At 44.9% G+C, this 21,266-nt stretch overlaps 2 protein-coding genes and 1 pseudogene across 3 annotated transcripts in view; 2 read left to right on the forward strand and 1 right to left on the reverse strand.

Moving 5' to 3' along the window:
• The first annotated feature begins 1,202 nt into the window (after window positions 1-1,202).
• On the forward strand, window positions 1,203-1,863 carry LOC106969669 (peptidyl-prolyl cis-trans isomerase A-like; annotated as a pseudogene).
• Window positions 1,864-6,708: 4,845 nt separating this feature from the next.
• TSR2 (TSR2 ribosome maturation factor) lies at window positions 6,709-17,806 on the forward strand. The gene is made up of 5 exons (XM_027053544.2): window positions 6,709-6,864; window positions 7,027-7,117; window positions 9,860-9,951; window positions 10,504-10,674; window positions 10,895-17,806. The coding sequence occupies exons 1-5, from the start codon at window positions 6,781-6,783 to the stop codon at window positions 11,027-11,029; spliced, it is 573 nt and encodes a 190-aa protein (XP_026909345.1). The 5' UTR covers window positions 6,709-6,780; the 3' UTR covers window positions 11,030-17,806.
• The window catches only part of FGD1 (FYVE, RhoGEF and PH domain containing 1), a 41,739-nt gene continuing 32,369 nt past the window's right edge, over window positions 11,897-21,266 (reverse strand). The window contains exons 9-18 of one of the 2 annotated variants that reach the window (XM_027053542.2): window positions 21,192-21,250; window positions 20,909-21,055; window positions 20,461-20,553; window positions 20,218-20,297; window positions 16,031-16,061; window positions 15,423-15,524; window positions 14,928-15,053; window positions 14,589-14,750; window positions 13,368-13,511; window positions 11,897-12,823 (exon numbers count right to left, since the gene is read on the reverse strand). In XM_027053542.2, coding sequence (XP_026909343.1) covers window positions 12,518-12,823; window positions 13,368-13,511; window positions 14,589-14,750; window positions 14,928-15,053; window positions 15,423-15,524; window positions 16,031-16,061; window positions 20,218-20,297; window positions 20,461-20,553; window positions 20,909-21,055; window positions 21,192-21,250 — 1,250 coding nt within the window. In that variant the 3' untranslated portion in view covers window positions 11,897-12,517. The remainder of the gene's footprint in view (window positions 12,824-13,367; window positions 13,512-14,588; window positions 14,751-14,927; window positions 15,054-15,422; window positions 15,525-16,030; window positions 16,062-20,217; window positions 20,298-20,460; window positions 20,554-20,908; window positions 21,056-21,191; window positions 21,251-21,266) is intronic. The other variant, XM_027053543.2, reaches the window with a different exon arrangement.

Here is a 21,266-nt window from a genome sequence, read left to right on the forward strand (position 1 = left end):
CAAAGAAAATGCAATATATATATATATATATATATATATATATATATATACACATACATACACAATGGAATATTACTCAGCGATCAAAAGGAATGAAATCTTGCCATTTGCAGCAGTGTGGATGGAACTAGAGTGTGTTATGCTAAGCGAAATAAGTCAGAGAAAGACAAATATCATGATTTCACTCATATGTGGAATTTAAGAAACACAACAGATGACATAGGGGAAAGGAAGGAAAAATAAGAAAAACAGAGAGAGAGGAAAACCATAAGAGAATCTTAAATACAGAGAACAAATGGAGGGTTGCTGGGGGGATGTTGGGATTAAGGAGGACACTTGTTAGGATGAGCACTGAGTGTTATATGTAAGCGATGAATCACTGGGTTCTACTTCTGAAACCAATACTACACTGGATGTTAACTATTTGAATTTAAATTAAAAAAATAATAAATGTAGGCACCCAAGCACAGTGGTATTAGCAGTACCTGCGACTTTGTCACCAATAGACAGATATTTTTCATGGCAGATCTCTTAAAATATTGTTTACAATCATCATTAATTTGAAATCACAGTAGTCATTCAATCTGCTAACCTGCTAGTAGAGGATAGTATTTAATGTATTAATAAAGAAATATGTATATTACAATTAGTTTTTGTAATGTTTTGATAACTATATTTTAATATAATTAGTTTCCTTTATAATCCTAGATTTTATTTTATGCATTTAAAAACATTAATCTGGGAAAGGATATATTGACTTCACCAGATTGTCAGATGGGCTCCAGGCACAGAAAAAGTGATCTGTCACTTATTATACTCAATTTTGGACTTCAGTATCAAGGCTAAATCTCAGGGTTCATTTAGAGGTCTTGGTTTGTTGGACTCCAGACTGGGGTTCCAAATGTGGGGATTTCTAGAAGACCTACTGTGATATTGTCATTTTTTATAAGAAATATATATTTGGTCCTTGACCCTGTTCCTGGCACAGAACTCCTAAAATCTTTGTAATTTCCTAAGTGATTAGAATGGTAAAAGGTATCTTTTGCTATGTTAGTGAGGTGACTTTTGGAAAGCCCCTAGGTAACAAAGGATGGGGGCTGGTTGTCTGTAGAGCCAAACCTGCGATTGGAAGGTTCTGACTTTCAATCCACCCCTTGACCTCCTGGGAGGGGAGAGGGGCTGGAGGTTGTGTTCAATCACCAATGGTATTGCAGACGCTGCTGCTTCCCCAGAGATACCTACACCACCCATCCATTGTCAACCCCACCATGTTCTTTGACATTGTCATGGATGGTGCGCCCTTGGGCCCTGTCTCCTTCAGGGTAAGGGACCTGGAAACCAAGACGTGACATAAAGCTGTTTTAACAGATGGGAGCTGTTTGTAGACAAAGTTCCAAAGACAGCAGAACACTTTCATGCTCTGAGCACTGGGGAGAAAATATTTGGTTATAAAGCTTCCTGCTTTTACAGGATTATTCCAGGATTTATGTGCCAGGGTAGCAACTTCACACACCATAATGACACTGGTGGCAAGTCTATCTATGGGGAGAAATTTGATGATGAGAATTTCATCCTGAATCATACAGGTCCTGGCACCTTGTCCATGGCAAATGTTGGACCCAACATGAACGGTTCCTAGTTTTCATCTGCATGGCCAAGACTGACTGGCTGGATGGCAAGCATGTGGTCTTTGGCAAGGTGAAAGAGGGCATGAATATTCTAGAGCCATGGAGCACTTGGGGTCCAGGAATGGCAAGACCAGCAAGAAGATCACCATTGCTGACTGTGGACAAATCTAATAAATTTGACCTGTGTTTTATCTTAACTACCAAACCATTCCTTTTATAGCTCAGGAGAGCACACTTTCACGCCCATCTGCTCGAAATATCCTATAACCTTTGTGCTCTTACTGTAGCTCTATGGGTTCCATATTCGCCTTACTCCCCTCCAAGTCTAGCTGGATTGCAGAGTTAAGTTTATGATTATGAAATAAAAACTAAACAACAAAAAATCACCAATTTCCAATGATCTAATCAATCATGCTTATGTAATGAAGCCTCCATTAAAAACCCTGTTGGAGAGCTTCTGGGTTGATGATCACATGGAGATTCACAGACAGCATAGAAGCTCCTTGCTCCTTCCCACACACCTTGCACTATGCAACTCTTCAATCTGGCTGTTCCTGAATTATATCCTTTTATAACAAACTGATAATCTAAACTTAAAAAAAATATTTTATTTTATTATTTTATTTTATTATTATTATTTTTAAAAATATTTATTTATTTTTGGGAGAGCAGAGAGCGGGGGAGGGACAGAGAGATCGGGAGACACAGAATCCAAAGCAGGCTCCAGGGTCTGAGCTGTCAGCGCAGAACCCAATGTGGGGCTGGAACTCACAGTGAGATCATGACCTGAGCTGAAGTTGGATGATCAACTGACTGAGCCACCCAGGCACCCCTATTTTATTATTTTTGAGAGAGAGAAAGAGAGAGAGAGAGAGCGTGCGTGAGTGAACAAGGGGCAGAGAGAGAGAGAAAATTCCACGAGGGGCAGAGAGAGAAGGAGAGAGAGGGAGAGAGAATCTTGAAGTGGGGCTCGCGTTCACTTGAAGTGGGGCTTGAGCTCACCTGATGTGGGGCTCAAACTCACGAACTGTGGGACCATGACCTGAGCTGAAATTGGACCTTTAACCGACTGAGCCACCCAGGTGCCCAAATCTAAACTTTTTGTAAAGGTTATTTATTTATTTACTTTTAAGTAATATTTACACCCAGTGTGGGGCTCCAACTCATGACCCCGAGATCAAGAGTTGCATGCTCTTTGGACTGAGACAGCCAGGTGTCCCTAAACTGATAATCTAGTAAGTAAAATGTTCCTCTGAGTTCTGTGAGCTGCTCTAGCAAAGTAATTGAACCTGAGGAGGGGGTTGTACCCTCCTGTATAAAGCCATTTGGTCAGAAGTACTGGTGACAATCTGGACTTGTGATTGGCATAGGACATGGCGGGGGCAGTTTTGTAAGACTGAACCCTTAACCTGTGGGATCAGAGGGTATTTCCAGGTAGGTAGTATAAGAAGTGAGTTGAATTGGAGGACACACAGCTGATGTCAGAGAATTGCTTGGTGGTGTGGGAAAAACCCCCACAACATACAGGAAGTGATGACCAGAATCTTAACTACTCTCTCCATGTACAGTTGAGGCCTTAGACCCTGGAAACTCATGCAGAGGTGCTTAATCTCAGTATCTTCATTTGGGCTTCTTTGAACTCAGTTTAAGTTGTTGAATCTGTTGGAATGAGTTTCTGTAGCTCCATAGGAGCTTTCACCTCCTGAAGTTATCAGTTTGGGAATGCTCGTGGTTATCATTACACATCATGTTGTTTCCTGCCTCTGTGTCTTTGTATATACATTCTTTCCTCAGCATGAAAGTCTCCTTCTTCTTCTCCTCCTCCCCCTCCTCCTCCTCCTCTTTCTTCTTCTTCTTCTTCTTCTTCTTCTTCTTCTTCTTCTTCTTCCTCCTCCTCCTCCTCCTCCTCCTCCTCCTCCTCCTCCTTTGGTAACACATTCCACAATCTCATGCACACAAATACTGCACCACCTGACAAAATTCCATTTAAACTCTTAAGAATTAGCTCAAGCATCATCTCTGACAGCTTGATCCCTGAAGCTGGGTCAGGGGCCCCCTCTGCTGGACTCTCATGAGCCTCTGTGCTCCCTTCTCTAACATTGCAGAGATGGATTTATCATAGAACTAACAAAACTTAAGCCTCAGCATCCCATACTTCGACAGGTCACTTCTGAGTCTCTGGTTATTGAGCATTGTCAATTTGAGGAGATTTGAAGATTTATCACTACACAAGAACAGTTAAAATATCCTGAAATTTTACAGCTCACATGTAAAAGAAACTAGATAGAGGTTTCTATCTGACAACAATGTGAAAATTTACATTACTAATAAGTTGTGAAGTTGAAACTTTTCCAAACTACCAATAACAAATTTTTTTTCATCAACTGAATGACATTGAATTCAACTGAATTTTTTGTTTTTTCTCTAGAAAATGTTATTATAAAATAAATCATATTTATTTAGAAGAGGATATCAAGGAGCCTGTAGTGAAAGACAATTAGTGTAGAGGTGAATCAGACAATTATTAAACTTTTTTTCATCTTTTTGGATTTGAGGGTGTTTATGGTATTTGTCAGTTTTAAAGTTTTTTTTTGCGATTTGGGGGCACCTGGATGATTCAATCAGTTGAGCATCCAGCTCTTGATTTTGGCTCAGGTCATGATCCCAGGGTTGTGGGAGTGTGGAGCCTGTTTGGGATTCTCTCTCTCTCTTTCTTTCTCTCTCTCTTTCTCTCTCTCTCTCCTCCCTCATCTCTCTAAAAAATAGTGTAATTTGCAAAATTTGTGGTTTCTTTTATAATACAAAGCAATGCCTTCATACCTAATTTGTACTATTTCTCTTAAAGATTTTGTGAAATTCTATCTGCTACAGGCCCTTCAAAACCTAGATTAACCCAGAGTACTGATCATTATCTGGGGTCCTTGGTCAGTCTTGCACGACAGACTGTAAACTCCTTAGGCATCTGATCAAACCCCATATCTCAGTAGCAGTCAGCACAGGGCCAGGCACAGAAGTGTCATTGCTGTTTGTTTACATGGTCTAGTCCAAAGTTTGCAACCCTTACTGTGAGAGGGAATCATCTATACTACTTTCTTTTTTTAAGTTTATTTATTTTGAGAGAGACAGAGATAGTGTGAGTGGAAGAGGGGCAGAGAGAGAGAGAGGGAGAGAGAGAGAATCCCAAGAAGGCTCCACGCTGTCAGCGCAGAGCCTGATGTGGGGCTCGAACTCATGAAACTGTGAGAGCATGACATGAGCTGAAACCAAGAATTGGATGCTCAACTGATTGAGCCACCCAGGTGCCCCTATACTACTTCTCTAAAAACAGCTTTATTGAGATATTATTTATATATCATAAGTTTCACCCATTTAAAGTGTAAAATTCAATGGCTTTTTAGTATATTTACAGCATTGTGCAACTGTATTAGTTTGCTAGGGCCGCCATAATGAAATACCAGAGACTGATGGCTTTAACAACAAAAATTTATTTTCTCAAAATTCTAGTTCAAGATGTCAGCAGATTTGGTTTCTTCTGAGGCCTTTGTCTTTGGCTTGCAGATATCTACCTTCTGTGTTCACATAGTCATCTCTCTGTGCATCTTTGTCTCCCTCTATGCCCTAATTTCCTCTTCTTTTTAAAAAAATTTTAGATGTTTATTTATTTTTGAGAGACAGAGAGAGACAGAGTGCAAGTGGAGGAGGAGCAGAGAGAGAGGGAGACACAGAATCCAAAGCAGGCTCCAGGCTCCAAGCTGTCAGCTGTCAGCTGTCAGCTGTCTCTCTTTAGTCAATCTACCTAAACATTTGTCAATTTTGTTGATCTTTTCAAATGACTGACTTTTGTTTCACTGATTTTCTCTATTGTTTTTCTATTTTCGATTCCATGTGTCTTCTGTCCAGTCTTTGTTATTTCCTTCCTTCTGCTTGCTTTGGGATTACTTCTTTTTCCAGTTTCCTAAGATGAAAAGTTAGGTTATTAACTTGAATTTTTTTAAGATTTATTTATTTATTTTGAGAGAGAGAGAGAGAGAGCATGAGCAGGGGATGGGCAGCCAGAGGGGGAGAGAGAGAGAATCTCAAGCAGTCTCCGCGCCAGCAGCACAGAGCCCGATGTGCGGCTGGATCCCACTAACTGTAGATCATTATCTCAGCTGAAATCAGGAGTTGGACACTTAACCAACTGAGCCACCCAGGTGCCCCATTGAGATCTTTTTTTTTAAGTTTACTTATTAATTTTGAGAGAGAGATAGAGAGAGAGAGAAAGTGAGCACAGGGGAGGGGGAGAGAGAGGGAGGGAGAGAGAGAATCCCAAGCAGTCTCCATGCTTTCAGTGCAGAGCCTGATGTGGGGCTCTTGAACTCATGAACCATGAGATCATGACCTGAATCAAAATCAAGAGCTGCTTGCTTAACTGACTGAGTCACCCAGGCCCCTAGATCCTTCTTTTATAATATTGGTGTCTATAGCTATAAAATTCCCTTTAAGCATTGCTTTAGCTGCATTTAATAAATTTTGGTGTGCTGTGTTCTTGTTTTCATTCATTTCAAGATGTTTTCTAATTTCCCTCATAATTTTTTTCTTTGACCCATTTGTTATTTAGAAGTGTGTTAATCTCCACCTATTTGTGAATTTCACAAATTTCTTCGTTACTTATTTCTAATTTCACTCCATTGTGGTGGGAGGACAAACTTTGCATGATTTCAATCCTTTTAAGTCTATTGAGGCCTGCTTTATGACTTAGCATATGGTGTGTCCTCGAGAATGTTCCATGTGCACTTCTGAAAAATGCATATTCTGCTGTTGTTGAGTGTTTTTTTGTTTTGTTTTGTTTTACACAGATTTCAAGGCTATGCTCTCTGAGGTTGATTCCTCTGTACCAAGGCCTGCAATCCGTATCTTTAAAAAGTTCCCCACGTCTTTCAAGAACCCATGGCCCTTCTCGTCCTCCACGCCTGGCTTCCTATGATTTATTACATATGAGTAACTGCAGTGGTGTCATCCATTGTTCTGAAAGCCTTTTCTATTGCTCTGGTCTTGCTGCCAAGTCAGCGAAAGGCAAATCTGCGTTCTCCGACTCGGCTTTCAGCTCCTTCGGACTGGGCCCTACTGCGCAGCGATTGGGCCTTCTGGGTATCACGTGGTCTGAAGCCTGATGATGGCCGGAGCGGGGGAAGATTCTCGCGCACTTTTCGGGGCTGGCGTCCGCGCGGCGCTGGAGGCCTGGCCGGCTTTGCAGGTATGTGGGGCCGTGGCTGGGATAAAGTTTAGGGTCTGGGGCAGAACAAGAGTTGGCTGGACAGTGCGCCTGAGGCTCCACTGGGCCGCATAAGCGGCCAGCCCTACGCCACCCCAGGCCGGCTTCCAGGTTGACATAGTGGGCTTGGGCCTGTGTTCGCAGATCGCCGTGGAGAATGGCTTCGGGGGCGTGCACAGCCAGGAGAAGGCCGAGTGGCTGGGGGGTGCAGTGGTGGAGTACTTCTTCCGCAACGGTGAGTGAATGTGAGCCGCTGCGACCTGTTTGTGGGGGGCGTGGGGAGGAGGAGGCGGGTCCTGGAGAGGCCGCATCACTTCCTCTTGAACAGTTGTGGGATGGTACCAAAGGTCGAGGTGGATTGAATACAGGCTTTGGAGACAGAATCTTGAGTTGAGATGCCTTATGGGCTGTGCCGTTGACCCGTGGTATCACTCTGGACAAGTTGTTTTACTTGAGACTCAGTTTCCTAATTCCTAAAATGAGTATAAAAGTATCCACCCCAGCGCTATCCAATAAAAATACAGTGTGAATCACATGTCATTTAAGATTTTCCGGCAGCCACTGTAACAAAGTGAAAAGAAGCAGATGAAGTTAATGTTACTGAATTCTATATATCCGAAATATTTCAACGTGTCATCAGCATAAAACATTATTAATGAGGTATTTTACATCCCCTTTTAGTATTAAGTTTTCAAAATCTGGTAGGTATTTTACACTTTTAGCACATCTCAACTTGGCCTACCCACATTTCAAGTGCTCAGTAGGTATATTTGGTTATTTGGACAGCAAAGATCTACCTTTGATGGGTCTTGAATTGAAGGTCATGTAAAAATAAGGGACTCTGTAGAGGGCCTTTTGCACATTAGGATTTTTACAAAATTCTTTATTCAGGTTTTTCATCTTGGAGATGACATCAGGCAGAGTCCTCTCAAGAAAGTTTACCATCTAGTAATGGATCCATTTAAGTAAACAGGCATTTATACACAGGGTGATGTTCTAATAAAGAGGAGCTCAGGGTGCTTGGGTAGCATGAGACTGAGGAGGAGGCTTTTTTTGGAGATTGTTAGGGGAGGTAGTGATTGGGCTGAGTCTTAAAGGGATGAACCGGAGTTAACTAGTTGGGGGAGGCAAAGAGAGCAACACACAAATAAGTCTGTGGTATGAGAAGATTATATATTTGGGAAGTGGCAGGGAGCTCAGTATTAGAGTAAGAGTGTGTGTGCACTTGTGGGTATAAGAAGGGGCGGAGTGGTAGAGAATGAAGCAAGGGGGTTGGGCGGCCCCAGGGAAAGGATAAGTAAGACGTGGAAGACCCTACATTCCTTTGGTTTTGTGTGTTAGGCCAGTGTTTGCCAGAATGCATGCTATGGAAGAATAGTTCCATTACATGTTCAGTGAAGAAAAAGCTTTTCCAGTCAAATTATGTGAGAAAAGCTCTTTTCTTCAGCTCCTCTTTAGGAGTTACAATAATCATTAATGTAATAAAGGCTTGGATAAAGATAAGAACCACAAAAAAAAGCTTGTTTACCTTATTTCCCCGTTAGCTTTCTATGGGTAGCTTTCTTTAAAAACCAGCAGGACAGTCACTTCTCAGAAGCAGGATATGAAACACTGAAGTAGGTGATAAAAATTCATGGGAAGTTTCTAAGGTGAGTAATAGGATTTGTTGGCTGGAAAGTTCAGAAAATAATCAGTGTGGAGCATGGACTAGAGAGGGAAAGACTGATGAGAAGGTTATTTCTGTCTAGAAAATGATGAGGTCTGAGCCAGGGCAGGGGCAATAGTAATGGAAAAGAAGGGGTGGATTAGGGCCTTGGAGATTGTTTGAGTGTGGAGAGGGAGAGAAAAGGAGGCAGGTTTCTGGTTTGAGTCGCTGGGTGGATTAGGTGCCTTTCATGGAATAGAGGAACCTTGGAGGATGAGAAGTAGGTTTGGAGGGTAAGGTGATGAGTCTGGCTTTGGATATGGAGGGCCTGAGGCATCTGTAAAACAAGTAGAGAGAAAGCTTGGGGGATATTAGATTAGAGTGGTAGGAAAAGTCAAGGGAGTGAATGAACTCTGCCAGAGGAAAGAGAGAGTGAGGAGCTTTGTGGAAGACTCTTGAATAGTTCTCTAATTCCGAAAAAGAAGAGCATGGGCTCCAAAGGTAACTGAAGCCTAGAGGGGAGGGATTAGCCAAAATCACCCAGTAGGATGTTGATGTGAAGGCTGTGATGATTTCATCATTGGAAGTACTTAACATCCATTTCCTCTTACTATCCCCTTGGTCTGTGGCCCTCACTGTCAGTGGAACCACAGTTGTGAAGGCTCTCTATATTTTGAAAACTTCAGCCCTTGAGTGATGGAAATTAACATGTATTATCGGTCTCCCATATGCTAGGCATTATTTAGGTGACTCCTCATAACACACCTCTAAGAAGGCCACTATTTGCCCCACTTTGTAGATGAGAAGACAGAGGTACAGAGACAAGTAACTTGCTTAAGATCACAGAGAGGAGGCCTGTTAAAATAGGTCAGATGAAAGAGGGTCAGTGTGGTTGGGATGCTGTTTGGTAGGACGCAGGAGTTTGGAAATTAGGTATTTATATTTAGTGTTTGTTTTTAAATTTTTTTAGTGTTTATTTTTAAGAGACAGAGAGAGAGAGAGCATGAGCAGGGGAGGAGCAGAGGGAGAGGGAGACACAGAATCCAAAGCAGGCTCCAGGCTCTGAGCTGTCAGCACAGAGCCCAACGAGGGGCTCAAACTCAACAGACCTGATATCATGACCTGAGCCGAAGTTGGACCAACTGAGCCACCCAGGTGCCCCTGGTGGTTTTAAATCATGTTAAAACTTGGAGTACAGAGCACTTCAGTGAATAAAAGTCTCACTGTTTGGACCTTTACCCACCAATCAGATATGGACCTAAGAAGTAGGTATTGAATAGTAGTGGGCAGGAGTGATTGATTCAGTTGGCTGGTCTTTCCTTTCCTACTCAGCTGACTTGGAGCTAGATGAGGTGGAAGACTTCCTCGGGGAGCTCATGACGAACGAATTTGATACCGTTGTGGAGGATGGGAGTCTGCCCCAGGTGAGCATATCATGGACACAACTACCATTTTCCTACCTGGTCTTTCTTCTCCCTGTTTTTAGGCCAAGACTCTTGGCTCTAACCAATACTTTCTGGAGTCCTGAAGAACCTTCTGTGACTCCCTTTTGCCTAAAGGAAAAAGTCTAGTCTTTCAGGTCTTTCCAAACACTGCCCCTTCTCTTTTATTTCTCTCCATACATCATTCTCATCCAGGTCTGTTCTTCACCCCCATCCCAAGGGCAAGTCAGGCCAGATATATTTCCACCCCTTCATTACTGCCCATCAATTCCTGCTGGGATGGACTTCCCTTTTACCTCTCCCATCTTTCAAACCCAGTTCTAGTATCTTCCTTGCTAGAAAGCCTTCCTTCCATTATTCAGGCCCTTACCTGAGCCCTTCATATATGGTTCCTTCATTAGTGAACTCCTGGGGGAAGAATGCCCTGTTCTTTTCTGGAAAATTCCAAGCCCCTCCCTACTCTTGCTGCAAACACGGGCTGGTTGTATTGTAGGTTCTTTAAAAATCCAAGCTGATTGAATGTTTTCTTGGTAGGTGAGCCAGCAGCTACAGACCATGTTCCACCACTTCCAGAGGGGTGATGGGGCTGCTCTGAAGGAGATGGCCTCCCACATCACCCAAAGAAAGTGCAAGGTCAGAGCCACTGCAGTTACAACAGCCAGAGTGACGGATGAGGATGACGCGGACAGCGTGGAGGAGATGGAGGTGAAGGGGGTGCCCTTTGGGTTGGGAGATGTGATGTCTAGTTTTCTGGGAAATCAGTTAGTTTCACAGGAAAATGATGGGGGTGGGGTTGTATTATCCAGAGAGGCCAGGGAACTTTCCTAAGGTCACACAGCCAATCCTGGCAAAGCTGGGAGAGCCTGGGTCTCCAGTGGCCACAGCCAGGAGGTGTATTTAGCTCTCTCCTATATTTCTCCTCCAGGTCACAGCTATGAATGATGGGGCAGCTACAGATGGGGTTTGCCTCCAGCCTGAATCCTCTGGTCCAGACTCCCAGACTATTAAAGAAGAGGATATAGTGGAGGATGGCTGGACCATTGTCCGGAGAAAGAAATGAGTAGGGCTGGAAATGGTTTGGGCCCTTGCTTGCTAGTTGTTTTGACACTTGTTTGTAGGGGTTTGGGGGAGGGTTGTGGACTTCTGGACTGGTTGCCCCATCTCCACCCTCTCCCAGTTCCCCTGTCCAGTTTCCTCTAGTGGAAGAAGAGCTTTAGGGTCCTTGCTCTTGAGGTAGTGGGACCTGGTTCATCACACTCCCTTGGGCCTTAAGTTACTGGCTGCACGATGAGGCCTGGTTTGCTAGCACATTCTTGGGTACAGTCAGTATGAAGAGGGAGGGATGAGTGGGTGTGGGTGTTACTGGAGGAGAAACTAAATACTGGTTGACAATAGCCAGGTGGATTTGTGAAGGAGAGGACCAGTACTCCTGCTGGGTCAGGAGTGGTGAGATAAATGTGCAGACCAGAAGCGAGATGAGGTAAAGACGTGAACGAAAATAGCTATGGTACTTCTCCCTCTTTTCCCTCTGTTCCCCACCCCCATAACACAGAACAATTCTGTACCCCTGCCCAGAAATTGGAACCTCCCAGGAGCACTCCCTTCCTGCAGCCCAGCCTCCAGCCCTGGGTTCCTTCAGGAAGTCTAAGATTTGGGGTAGGTGGTGAGTTTGGGGGACCTGGGCTTTGTTTTCTGTCTCCTCCAGCCTCTTTCCATACTCTTCTCCAAGTCCAGAGATGAGGCTTAAAACCTCAATAAATAGTACCTTATTGTTTAATCTGTGGCTTGACCTGTGAATAGCCTTGGAATCAGCCTTATAGGAGCTGGGCCTCAAAGCTCAGCAAGGGAGAGGTTTCTGGGCCCACCCTAGCAGCCTGTTACTTTGAACAAACAGTTGGACAAATGGAGCACAGCAGCACTCTGAAAGTTTCCGTAAGCCCGAAATAAACTGTATTTTTTTAAAAAAACAAAACAAAGAGTATCCATTGTTCTCCCCCCATTCCCGTCCTGCCCTGTGGCCCTGCCATGGGTCTGGACGATAAAATACTGGGTAGCCTTGGGGCCGGGTAGAAGCTGTAAGCCATGGGAAAGGCAGGAGGGGTCTTGTCACCACCCCATGTAACATATGTGTGAAGATACTAGCTGAGGGGGCATGGGTGGGCCAGGGCCGTGGGGTCAGTGGCAGAGCTGGCACTTGAATCCAGATCTCCTGCCTCCAGTGCTTTGGGGGGAATTGGGTGGAGGCAGGATCTGTAGGGTGTTGAGGGGATGAGGGAAAAACGGCGTAATTCAAGGGGGTCTAGCAACAGCTCCCACCCTCCCTGGGGACAGGGATTTAAAAAAAATTAACATCACTGTAGGAATTATTTTTTAAAAGCCCATGTTTTGTGAAAAGAATTAAAAAACCCAAGACCCAGCACTGGGGATTGAAAGTGCCCATGATGGGAGTTCAAGTATTGACTGAGCTGGGAGGGAGGGGCCTGGGGCCCCCAACTGGACATGGGCAGTTAGAGTGTGGGGGAGGGGGCCCCAGTTCCCCCCAAACCCTCTAGGTCTTGTCTCGGGTCTGGGGAGCTTCAGAGGGTTCAGCAGTGGCTCCTGAAGCTGCCACCGGTGCCTCCTCCATCTCCTTGTCCTCAGACAGTGTGGGCCCTGGGCAGAACGTGTCCCCACGGCCTGCCCGACCAAGCACTGCCATCCAGCGCTGCTGCAGCTCCTCTGTCTCAGGGCTGAAGTACCAGCTCAGGTGGCTCTGGGTGATCTTGAAGACGTGCCTTCGGTCAGGCCGCTCCCCTGCCTCAGGAGGCCCCACCTCAAAGCCAATGAGGGGCAAGCTGCGCTGGGCTTTCACATCCTAGGGAACAGGACAGAGCTGAGATCACCTTGGGGCTGGGCTTCTCACTAGTTTTGTATCTGCTGAACCCCTCTTTTCCTTCCCCTGCTCAGGAACCTTCCATGGCTCCAATGACAGCAACAGAAAAATGTCAACTGAGGCTAGCATGCAGGCTGGATCAAATACCTGTTTCCTCCCACAACCAAAACCAGCTGGGGTAGTCTCTTTGGCATATACCAGATAATGTTTGCAGGCCTTCATCTAGACTATTGCCTCCATCTGCATGTTCTTCCCCATTCCAAACTGGACCTAGAAGTGCCTAGCCTCCACTCTGACTTCCTCCAGGAAGCTAGCCTCGCCACTCACCCCACTTTTCCCTACACATGTTGGCCCACAATTGCTCCTTGTCTCTAGTTGGTCTTTTTCTCACAAGGGTAGGGGTTCTGATTTTCCCTTAGGCTCACCCAATCCCCCAAGGCCAAGGAGAGGTCAAGGACTGAAGGGGAAGAGAAGCATCCTGGTTTTGCCAGGTGGCTGAAAGGACCTGAAGGAATAGGATGCACACCTGAGGGGCTCCATAGATGTACAGCACCAAGGGTTCGTTCTCAGGGACCACGAACCATGCCTTGTGCCAGCCTTTCCCACCTTTCTCCATGTAGTGTAGGAAGCTGCAGATGACGCTGTTCTCCGCAGCCACTGAGGCCTGTTTCTGTGGCCAGAGACATGGGGGACATCAGTGTTGATAGAAGGCCTGGACTGGCTCCTCATGGCTTTGACACCCCCTCAGCATAGGGACTGATAAAGCTGAAGCTCAGATGGCAGGAGTGTTTTGCCCAGTGCCCCCCACCCCCAGTGAGTTAGAATCGAGATGGAAAGCCAGGCCTTGTCTGCTGAACTCCCACCATGGCTGCTGCCTTTTAACAGTTGGTGGGAGGGAGGGAGGGAGGGGTGTACAACTCAGCAGGGGCACTAAATGCCAGTCAGGCATTCCTTCTTCCCTCGGTTCATTTATTTCTCAAGTCATTTACGCATTTTCACCTCACCTTTTTTTTTCATCTTTCATCATACATTCATTCCTCACATTTAACAAGAGGCAACTTAGCATTGTGGTGAAGGGGACTGGGGAACTGGGTAAGGCAGTCTGGCTCAGGATCCCAGCTCTAGATGAAAATGTATCGACTTGGAAGGAGAGCATATAGGCATGTTGTAAGGATTGAGTTAATGCAAAGTGCTTGGAATAGTGCCTAGCATAGAGTAAGCATTCTTTAAGTGTTAAATACCTCAATTTGGTTAAAAAACAAAACCAAAAATGTGTGTATGTGCATGCTACAGCATAACTATTAACAATGGTAATCCAGTGGGTAGAAGGAATATGGTGTTTTTATTATTTTGTTTATATTGTCTAATTTTCTTCAGTGCACATGTTCTACTTTATAATAAGAAAAGGTAATTTGTTCATTGAAAAACCATCCTAGCTCTGCCACTCACTGGCTGTGTAACTTGGGCAAATAACTCCCTGGGCCTCGGTTTCCTCATTTGCAACACATGGACAGTAATAGCATGGATAGATTGGTTGCTGTGAGGATTAAATATTTATAGCACTTAAATAAAAGTTTTTCATTCATTCTTGCACTCATTTTACTCACTCCAAGCCTGTGTCACTTGCTTAGTGGATGCATGAGGCACCCTGGCATTTCAGAGATGCCTAGGCATCAGTCACACTGGGTGGGTGACTGGAGCCCATGTGGTCCAGTGTGGGGGTGTTAGTCAGGGACCTGGCTCTTACCTCCAGGATGGACCTCCGGCGCTGGGGTGTATGCTGGCTGCAGGCTGGGCTGCTCCCAGGAACCCCATGCAAGGCCACGTAGCAGTCAGTGCACACACGGTTGGAGCGGTTGTTGTCATAGATGAGACGGGCCCGGAACTCGGAGCACTTCCCACAAACCACCTGGGGTGGCAAGTGGGCAAAAACAGCCTGGTTCCCGCAGGTCTTTCCCTTCAGTGTACCAACTCCCACAGTGGACTCATAGCCTCCCCTAACTTGGAAGGTAACCCACTCAGAAGTGGGCCTTTGGACTGTCAGCCTGTCCCCTCCCTAGCTCTGCCCCTGTCTGCCAAAACTCACATGCCCGCAGGCCTTGCAGTGGTGCCTGCGTTTGGTGATGGAATTGAAGGGCTCCTGGCAGCGCATGCACATGGTGACTTCCTTTTCCCGGATGGGTGTAGGTGCCCGCTTCCCAAGATCCACGTTCTGGAGAGAGGGCCAGGTCCCAGGTCAGACACGACTACTCCCCAGCCCAGTCCAGCCAGCCCCTGCCCACTGCCCCAAGGCTTGGATCATCATTGGAGGCAGCAGATACATTCAGAAGACCTGCCTATGAATCCTTGCTTTGCCCCTACCTTACTGTGCTACTGAAGACAAGTCATTTTTACTTTCTGGGCCTAGGTTTTCCCAACGATTTCTCTGTGGCCATACCAACAGAAGATTGTACTTCCGAGGTCATGTACTGCCTCTCTGGTCTTTACTCTCTGGGAAGGGGCAAGGATCATTTCAAGATAAAGTGGGAACTTGGAGGCCTGGAAGGGGTCCCAGTGCAGGGGAAGGGTTGGGGACTCTTACTGGAGAGTTAGGGGGTGTGTCTTCATCTTCCCTGTTTGTTGAGTTCAACAGTTTGAAGGTCTCCAGCGTCTGTTCATGCTTCAAAAGAGTGGAGTTGATGGCCTGTGAAGGAGGTTGTAAAAAATAAGAGGTCAGGTCACCTCACAACCCACGCATTTCCACCCTCACCTTCCTATGACAGCCTGAAATCAGAAAAGTTGGCTTCTAGGTCTACCTCTACCCCTTGCTAGGCACATGACCTTGAGCAAGCCTCAACCCAAATCCAAGTCTCTGTTCTTATATTTATGAAATGGGGGAGGCGATCAGTGGTTGAAAAACCTCAGAAGGTCTTCCCGGCCACTGTCTTGGCTTAAGATTTTACAGGGCTTAACTCCTTGGGGTTATACCCTCAGCGGAGCCAGCTTTCTAAAGGAAGAATTTGTGAGTTTACATTTAACCTTTGGACCTCAGTTTGCCTATCTGTAAAACTGGGATGGTAAAATTTGTTGGAAAGCAGGTGTCTAGGCCCATTCTGGTCTGACATGAGTTTTAGGGGAGAATCCTCCAACCCCAAGGAGACCTATTAATATTCCTCCAGCCCCCTACCACAAAGCTTTCTTGGATGTTACCTGGACCCAGTCTTTCTTCTCCTCCTCAGTCCTTGGGGGGAGAAAAGAAAAATGTTGGGTTAGGCAGGCCAACCAAAACCAACTGGAGTGGTAACAAGCAAGTTATTTTGGCGTCAGGCAGACCTGGGTTTGAACCTCTGGTCCTTAACTTTTTGTGTGACCTTAGGCGAGTCATATAGCCTGAGTTTATTTGTTCAACAGTTAACTAATACTTTCCAGACTCTGTGCTAGGAACCTGGGGCTTAGAGAGGACCATACCCTCAAGGAGCTCATGGTCTAGGAGGGGAGATAGGGACGGTACAGGGGGATCAGTACTGTGACAGAGTGAAAATAGGGCTGAGAAGCCCAGAAGAAGAGACCTGCCCCAGCCTGCAATTTGGGTGGGGGCTGTTAAGGAAGGTTTCTTCAAGGAGGTGCTGGGCCTCAGAGGATTAAGGGTGAGGTGTGTGTAACAGTATGGAACATATAAGAAAGCATAAATAGCTCCCTGTTGCTGGAATGACAAGTGTGAGAAAGGAAGGCAATTTGTTTTTCTTTAATCCATTTTCTTTTCCATTTTATGTGGAGATAATTATCAGTCTGGGTTCTCAGCAGTAACTGAGGTGACATGTTAAGTGCCCAGCACAATCCTTGGTCCACTAGCTGCTCAATCAGTGTGAGTTACCCCTTTCTTTCACCTTCCATTCCCACTTTTCCTGTCTGTCCTATAGTCTCCAAGGCTGCTGCTGTGGTGCAGTCCCATAAACTGCTCACTAGGCATAGGACCTGGTTTCTTGGCTGTGTCCTGCCTGGCGTCTTCTAATCCCCTTCCACATGTACACTCCAGACATCAAAAGTACTTTTCTAATATGAAAGTCTGGCTACATCTTTAAAACCACTTCATGAAAAATTAAGGATATGAGTTAATATTTAGCTACAAGAATGTCCATTGCAATGCTATTTATTGTGAAAAATTGGAAGCAGCCTAAGTGTCCAACAACAGGGGATCAGATAAAATAAATGATGGTACATCATTACTGTCAGACAACATAAGTGGTGTAGAAAGCTGTTTATAATATGTTAAGTGAAAACAACATATGTAAAATACACATAGCATTCCATGTTTATTTAAAAACATGACATGAGTGTTTACATTTGTCACAACACACTGATGGCATGCACTTAAGACCTGTGCATTTCACTGTATGAAAATCTGTCCTTAAGAGAAGGAAAGGACATTAAACAAATATTGGACTCTAGTTAATAATATGCATGCCAGGCGGGCCTGGGTGGCTCAGTCGGTTAAGTGTCTGACTTCAGCTCAGGTCATGATCTCACAGTTTGTGAGTTCGAGCCCCATGTCGGGCTCTGTGCTGATAGCTCAGAGCCTGGACCCTGCTTCGGATTCTGTCTCTCCCTCTCTCTGCAACCCTCCCCCCCCCCCACCCACTCATGCTCTGTCTCTCTCTCAAAAATGAACATAAAAGAAAATAATATGCACACCAAAGTCTTCAGGGGTGAGGTGTAGTGATGTCTGTAACTTCATTTGAAATGCATGTAAAAAAAATCAGACGGATTGGTGGATGGATAAGAGGATAGATTAGTGGGGCGCCTGGGTGGCTCAGTGGGTTAAGCATCTGACTTTGGCTTAGGTCATGATCTCGCAGTTCATGGGTTCGAGCCCCGTGTCGGGCTCTGTGCTGACAGCTCAGAGCCTGGAGCCTGCTTCGGATTCTGTGTGTGTGTGTGTCTCTCTCTCTGTTCCTCCCCCGTTCATACTCTGTCTGTCTGTCTCTCTCTCAAAAATAAATAAAGCTTAAAAAAATTAAAAATAAAGAGGATAGATTAGTGATAAAATATATGTAGCACAATGTTAACACTTGTAGAATCTATATGGTGGGTTTACAGTTGTTCACTGTATAATTCTTTAAACTTTTCTGTATTTTTGGAATATTTTCATAATAAAATATAGAAAGAAAGCATTGTGTGTTTGTGTGTGTACACATACACATACACACATACGTGCAAATAGAGGAAAGGCCTGTGGTGAAGTATATCATGTCTGTAATTTACTTTAAAATGGTTCAGCAAAGGATTTATATGGCAAAATGTCAATAGTTGTTGACTCTTAAGTCAGTGGTTCCAAACCCAGGTGCACTCATTAAACCACCAAGGGAGCTTTTAAAACTTCTCATGTTCAGGGGCTACCCCCAAATTAAATCAGACTTGAGGGTGGGTCTCAGACATCAGTATTTTTTTTAAGATGTTATTTTTAAGTAATCTCTATATCCAATGTGAGGGTCAAACCTATAACCCCAAGATCAAGAGTCACATGCTTTATTAAGTCAGCAAAGCACCCCTCAGGCATCAGTATTTTTTAAAAGCTCCCCAGCTGATTCCTGTGTTTTCATGGTTGAGCACCAGTTGTCTAAATGGTAGGCATATGGGTGTTTGTTGTATTTCTACTTTTCTGGATATTTGAAATTTTCATTAAAAATTTTTTTAAGTTCATTTTTTTTATTTTGAGAGAGATAGAGAATGCAAGCTGGGGAGGGGCAGAGAGAGAATCCCAAGCAGGCTCCACACTGCCAGCACAGAGCCCAATGTGGGGATCGAACTCATGAAACTGAGTTCATGACCTCAGCTAAAACCAAGAGTCAGACGCTTAACTGACTGAGCCATCCAAGCGTCCCTCATTAAAAAAAAAAAAAAAATTTCTTTAGGGGTAGTACAAGCAATTACAAAGCAAACCCTCCATGCCTGCCTTTTGCCACCTAGGAAACCCTACACTGCTTAGTGCTCCTTTCTGGCCCCAGCATCTCTGCAGCAACCTCCCTCCCAACCTCCCAGCAGAAGACATGTCTGAGTCATGTGGCTTGTCACTCAGGCTATGCTGAGCCCTCTGCTGGTTGTACCAATGATTGGCTTAGTTCCTACCAATGATTGGCCAGCTTCCTGGCCTCAGGCTTCTGGATGCTCTCTCAGTCTCCCAGAGCTTCAAAGCCAACACCCATGTCTCATCTTCCAGGAGGATGCCCTCCAGCCATACTCATCTCTCTTTCCTGACTCCATGCAGTCCCAGCAATAAGGGTTCTGACTCTCATTTCTCACTTCCTTGCAGCCTGTCAGAAACAGGTCTTCTATCCATATGCATCCATTCTCTGGCCCTGACCTTGACCTCGATAGTCTATCACTTGGGCCCTCAGAAGGCAGCATGAACTCTATTTCCAGCTCTGTTCCTTTGTAGCTATGAGATCTTGGGAAAGGTACATAACTCTTCTGTGCCTCGGTTTGCTCATCTGTGAAATGGGGTTGATGGCAACAGTAGCTACTTCAAGGGTTGTTTTAAGGATTCAGCTAGTCAATTTAAACATAAATTGTCTAAGTTAAAATTAAAACACTGCATAGCATAAGAGCAAGTCTTCACTAAATGTGAGCTATTATTATAATCAAGTAGAGGACGGATATGAAATCCCCTTTGTTAAATGGCTGGGCATTATTTTTAAATGTTATTTTAAAAAGTTTTATTTTAGAAAATTTCAAGCATACAAAAAAGGATAGCACAAGTTCACTAAATGTATGCCTACTATATAAATGCAAATTTAGAAAATCTTTTGCTATATTTACTTCATATATATATATATATATTCACATATAGTTATATATGTATGTGTATATGTGTGTATATGCATATATGTATGTATTTGGGGTTGATAAATCATTTAAAAATAAATTATAGATATCATGATACTAAATCCTCAGCATGCATCACCAAAAATCAAGGCCATTCTCCTATATAACCACTATACCATTATCACACCTGAAAAAGTAATAATTACTCAACAGCTATTGTTCAGTTTACATTTAGATTTTCCCTATTGTCTTGCAAATGTCTTTTAGGGTTTTTCTCAAATTAGGCTCCTACCATGGACCAAGCATTGCATTTGGTTGTTATTTCTCTTAAATATCTGAATCTATAATAAACTGTGTTGTTATTATTCCTATTTGGATTAATATCTCATTGTTCCCTCTCCTCTAACAAAACCCACCAAAAGAGCAAGCCTGCATCTTGGGGGAAAGGTGCCCATCCTTCCTCTGAAACCGTCTCTTCCTTGGTTGGAGTTGGGAGGTGGGTAGCCTGGCATTAGGGTACATTGCTTCATATCTGAAGGGAAAGAGGGGGCTGGAGGGAAGGTAAGGGCAAGTACCTAGCCTGGAGCTCCAGGGAGCGCTGCTTTCCTGACACCAGGAAGGTCCGAGGCAGATTGAGGTTGGAGCTTTCCTTTAGCTGAATGGAGGGAGAAAGAGGCTTTGTGAGTACTAAGCTCCACAGGGCCCTTACCCTCTGCACACATGCACACAAAGACTCAGGGTCAAAGTCAGAATGACTTCATTCCTCCCAGCACCAAGGCCCCACTCCAGGTCACCATCTCCCACCTCCTGGTGCTCACCTCCATGCCATCTACATCAATGCGTGCCCGCACGCTAAACTTCTGGCCAAGGAGCCGCAGCCTGGGCACGCAGTAAAGGAGGCGGTCGTTGAACTAGGAAGGAAAAGTTTTGGGATGTAAGTGTGGGGGACCCAGGAGAGGTGTGGCCCAGCTCCCTACCCTTATAGGACTCCTGAAGCTTTATTGCTGGGGACTCAAGGCAATAGATGGAGAAAGCACAGCCCAGATTGGGCACAAGGGTCACAAGGAAAGAGCCTAGGCATGGGAGTCACTTCCTAGTTGGGTGACCTTGGGCAAGTCACTTCTAAGTCTTAGTTACATCACCTGTAAAAAATTCCAAGGGTAGATAGTGAAGATACAATGAAAAATAGAGGACAGAATGGCTCCAGGAAGTACAGACTTGAGTGAGTACCAAGTCAATGTGTGCAAGCCCACACCTGGCACTTACTAGTATGAGGTATCGGTCTTGAGTGGTCCCATTCTTTGCTGACAGCTTAAGGATATGGCCTTCTTTTATGAGCTCTTTGGTGGGGCTGACAATGTCTTCCTCACCCCCTAGCAGCTCATATACCTTCAGCAGCTTGTGCATTCGCTCCTGGCAGGAGACAGTAAGCAAAAGGCAGGGTTGGAGTGCTGGCCTTCCCTTACATGTCCACAAGTCACAAGTCCCCCGGACAGAGACACCACAGGTGGGTGGCCAAGGAAGGACAGGGGCTAGAAGAGCCACTCACCATTTTGCGGATGGCAGCGTTAGAGTGCTCTGCTGCTGTGGCTATCAGCTCCAGAGATTCTGTGGGCAGAGTGGG

The sequence above is a fragment of the Acinonyx jubatus genome, chromosome X, assembly GCF_027475565.1.
Source record: "Acinonyx jubatus isolate Ajub_Pintada_27869175 chromosome X, VMU_Ajub_asm_v1.0, whole genome shotgun sequence".
Lineage (NCBI taxonomy): Eukaryota > Metazoa > Chordata > Mammalia > Carnivora > Felidae > Acinonyx > Acinonyx jubatus.

Excerpts from the sequence above, each read along its gene's own strand:
- TSR2 (XM_027053544.2), top strand. The coding sequence starts at position 6,781 with ATGATGGCCGGAGCGGGGGAAGATTCTCGCGCACTTTTCGGGGCTGGC. Across the intron at positions 6,865-7,026 it reads AGGCCTGGCCGGCTTTGCAG|ATCGCCGTGGAGAATGGCTT; the intron begins GTATGTGGGGCC and ends CTGTGTTCGCAG. Across the intron at positions 10,675-10,894 it reads ACAGCGTGGAGGAGATGGAG|GTCACAGCTATGAATGATGG; the intron begins GTGAAGGGGGTG and ends TTTCTCCTCCAG.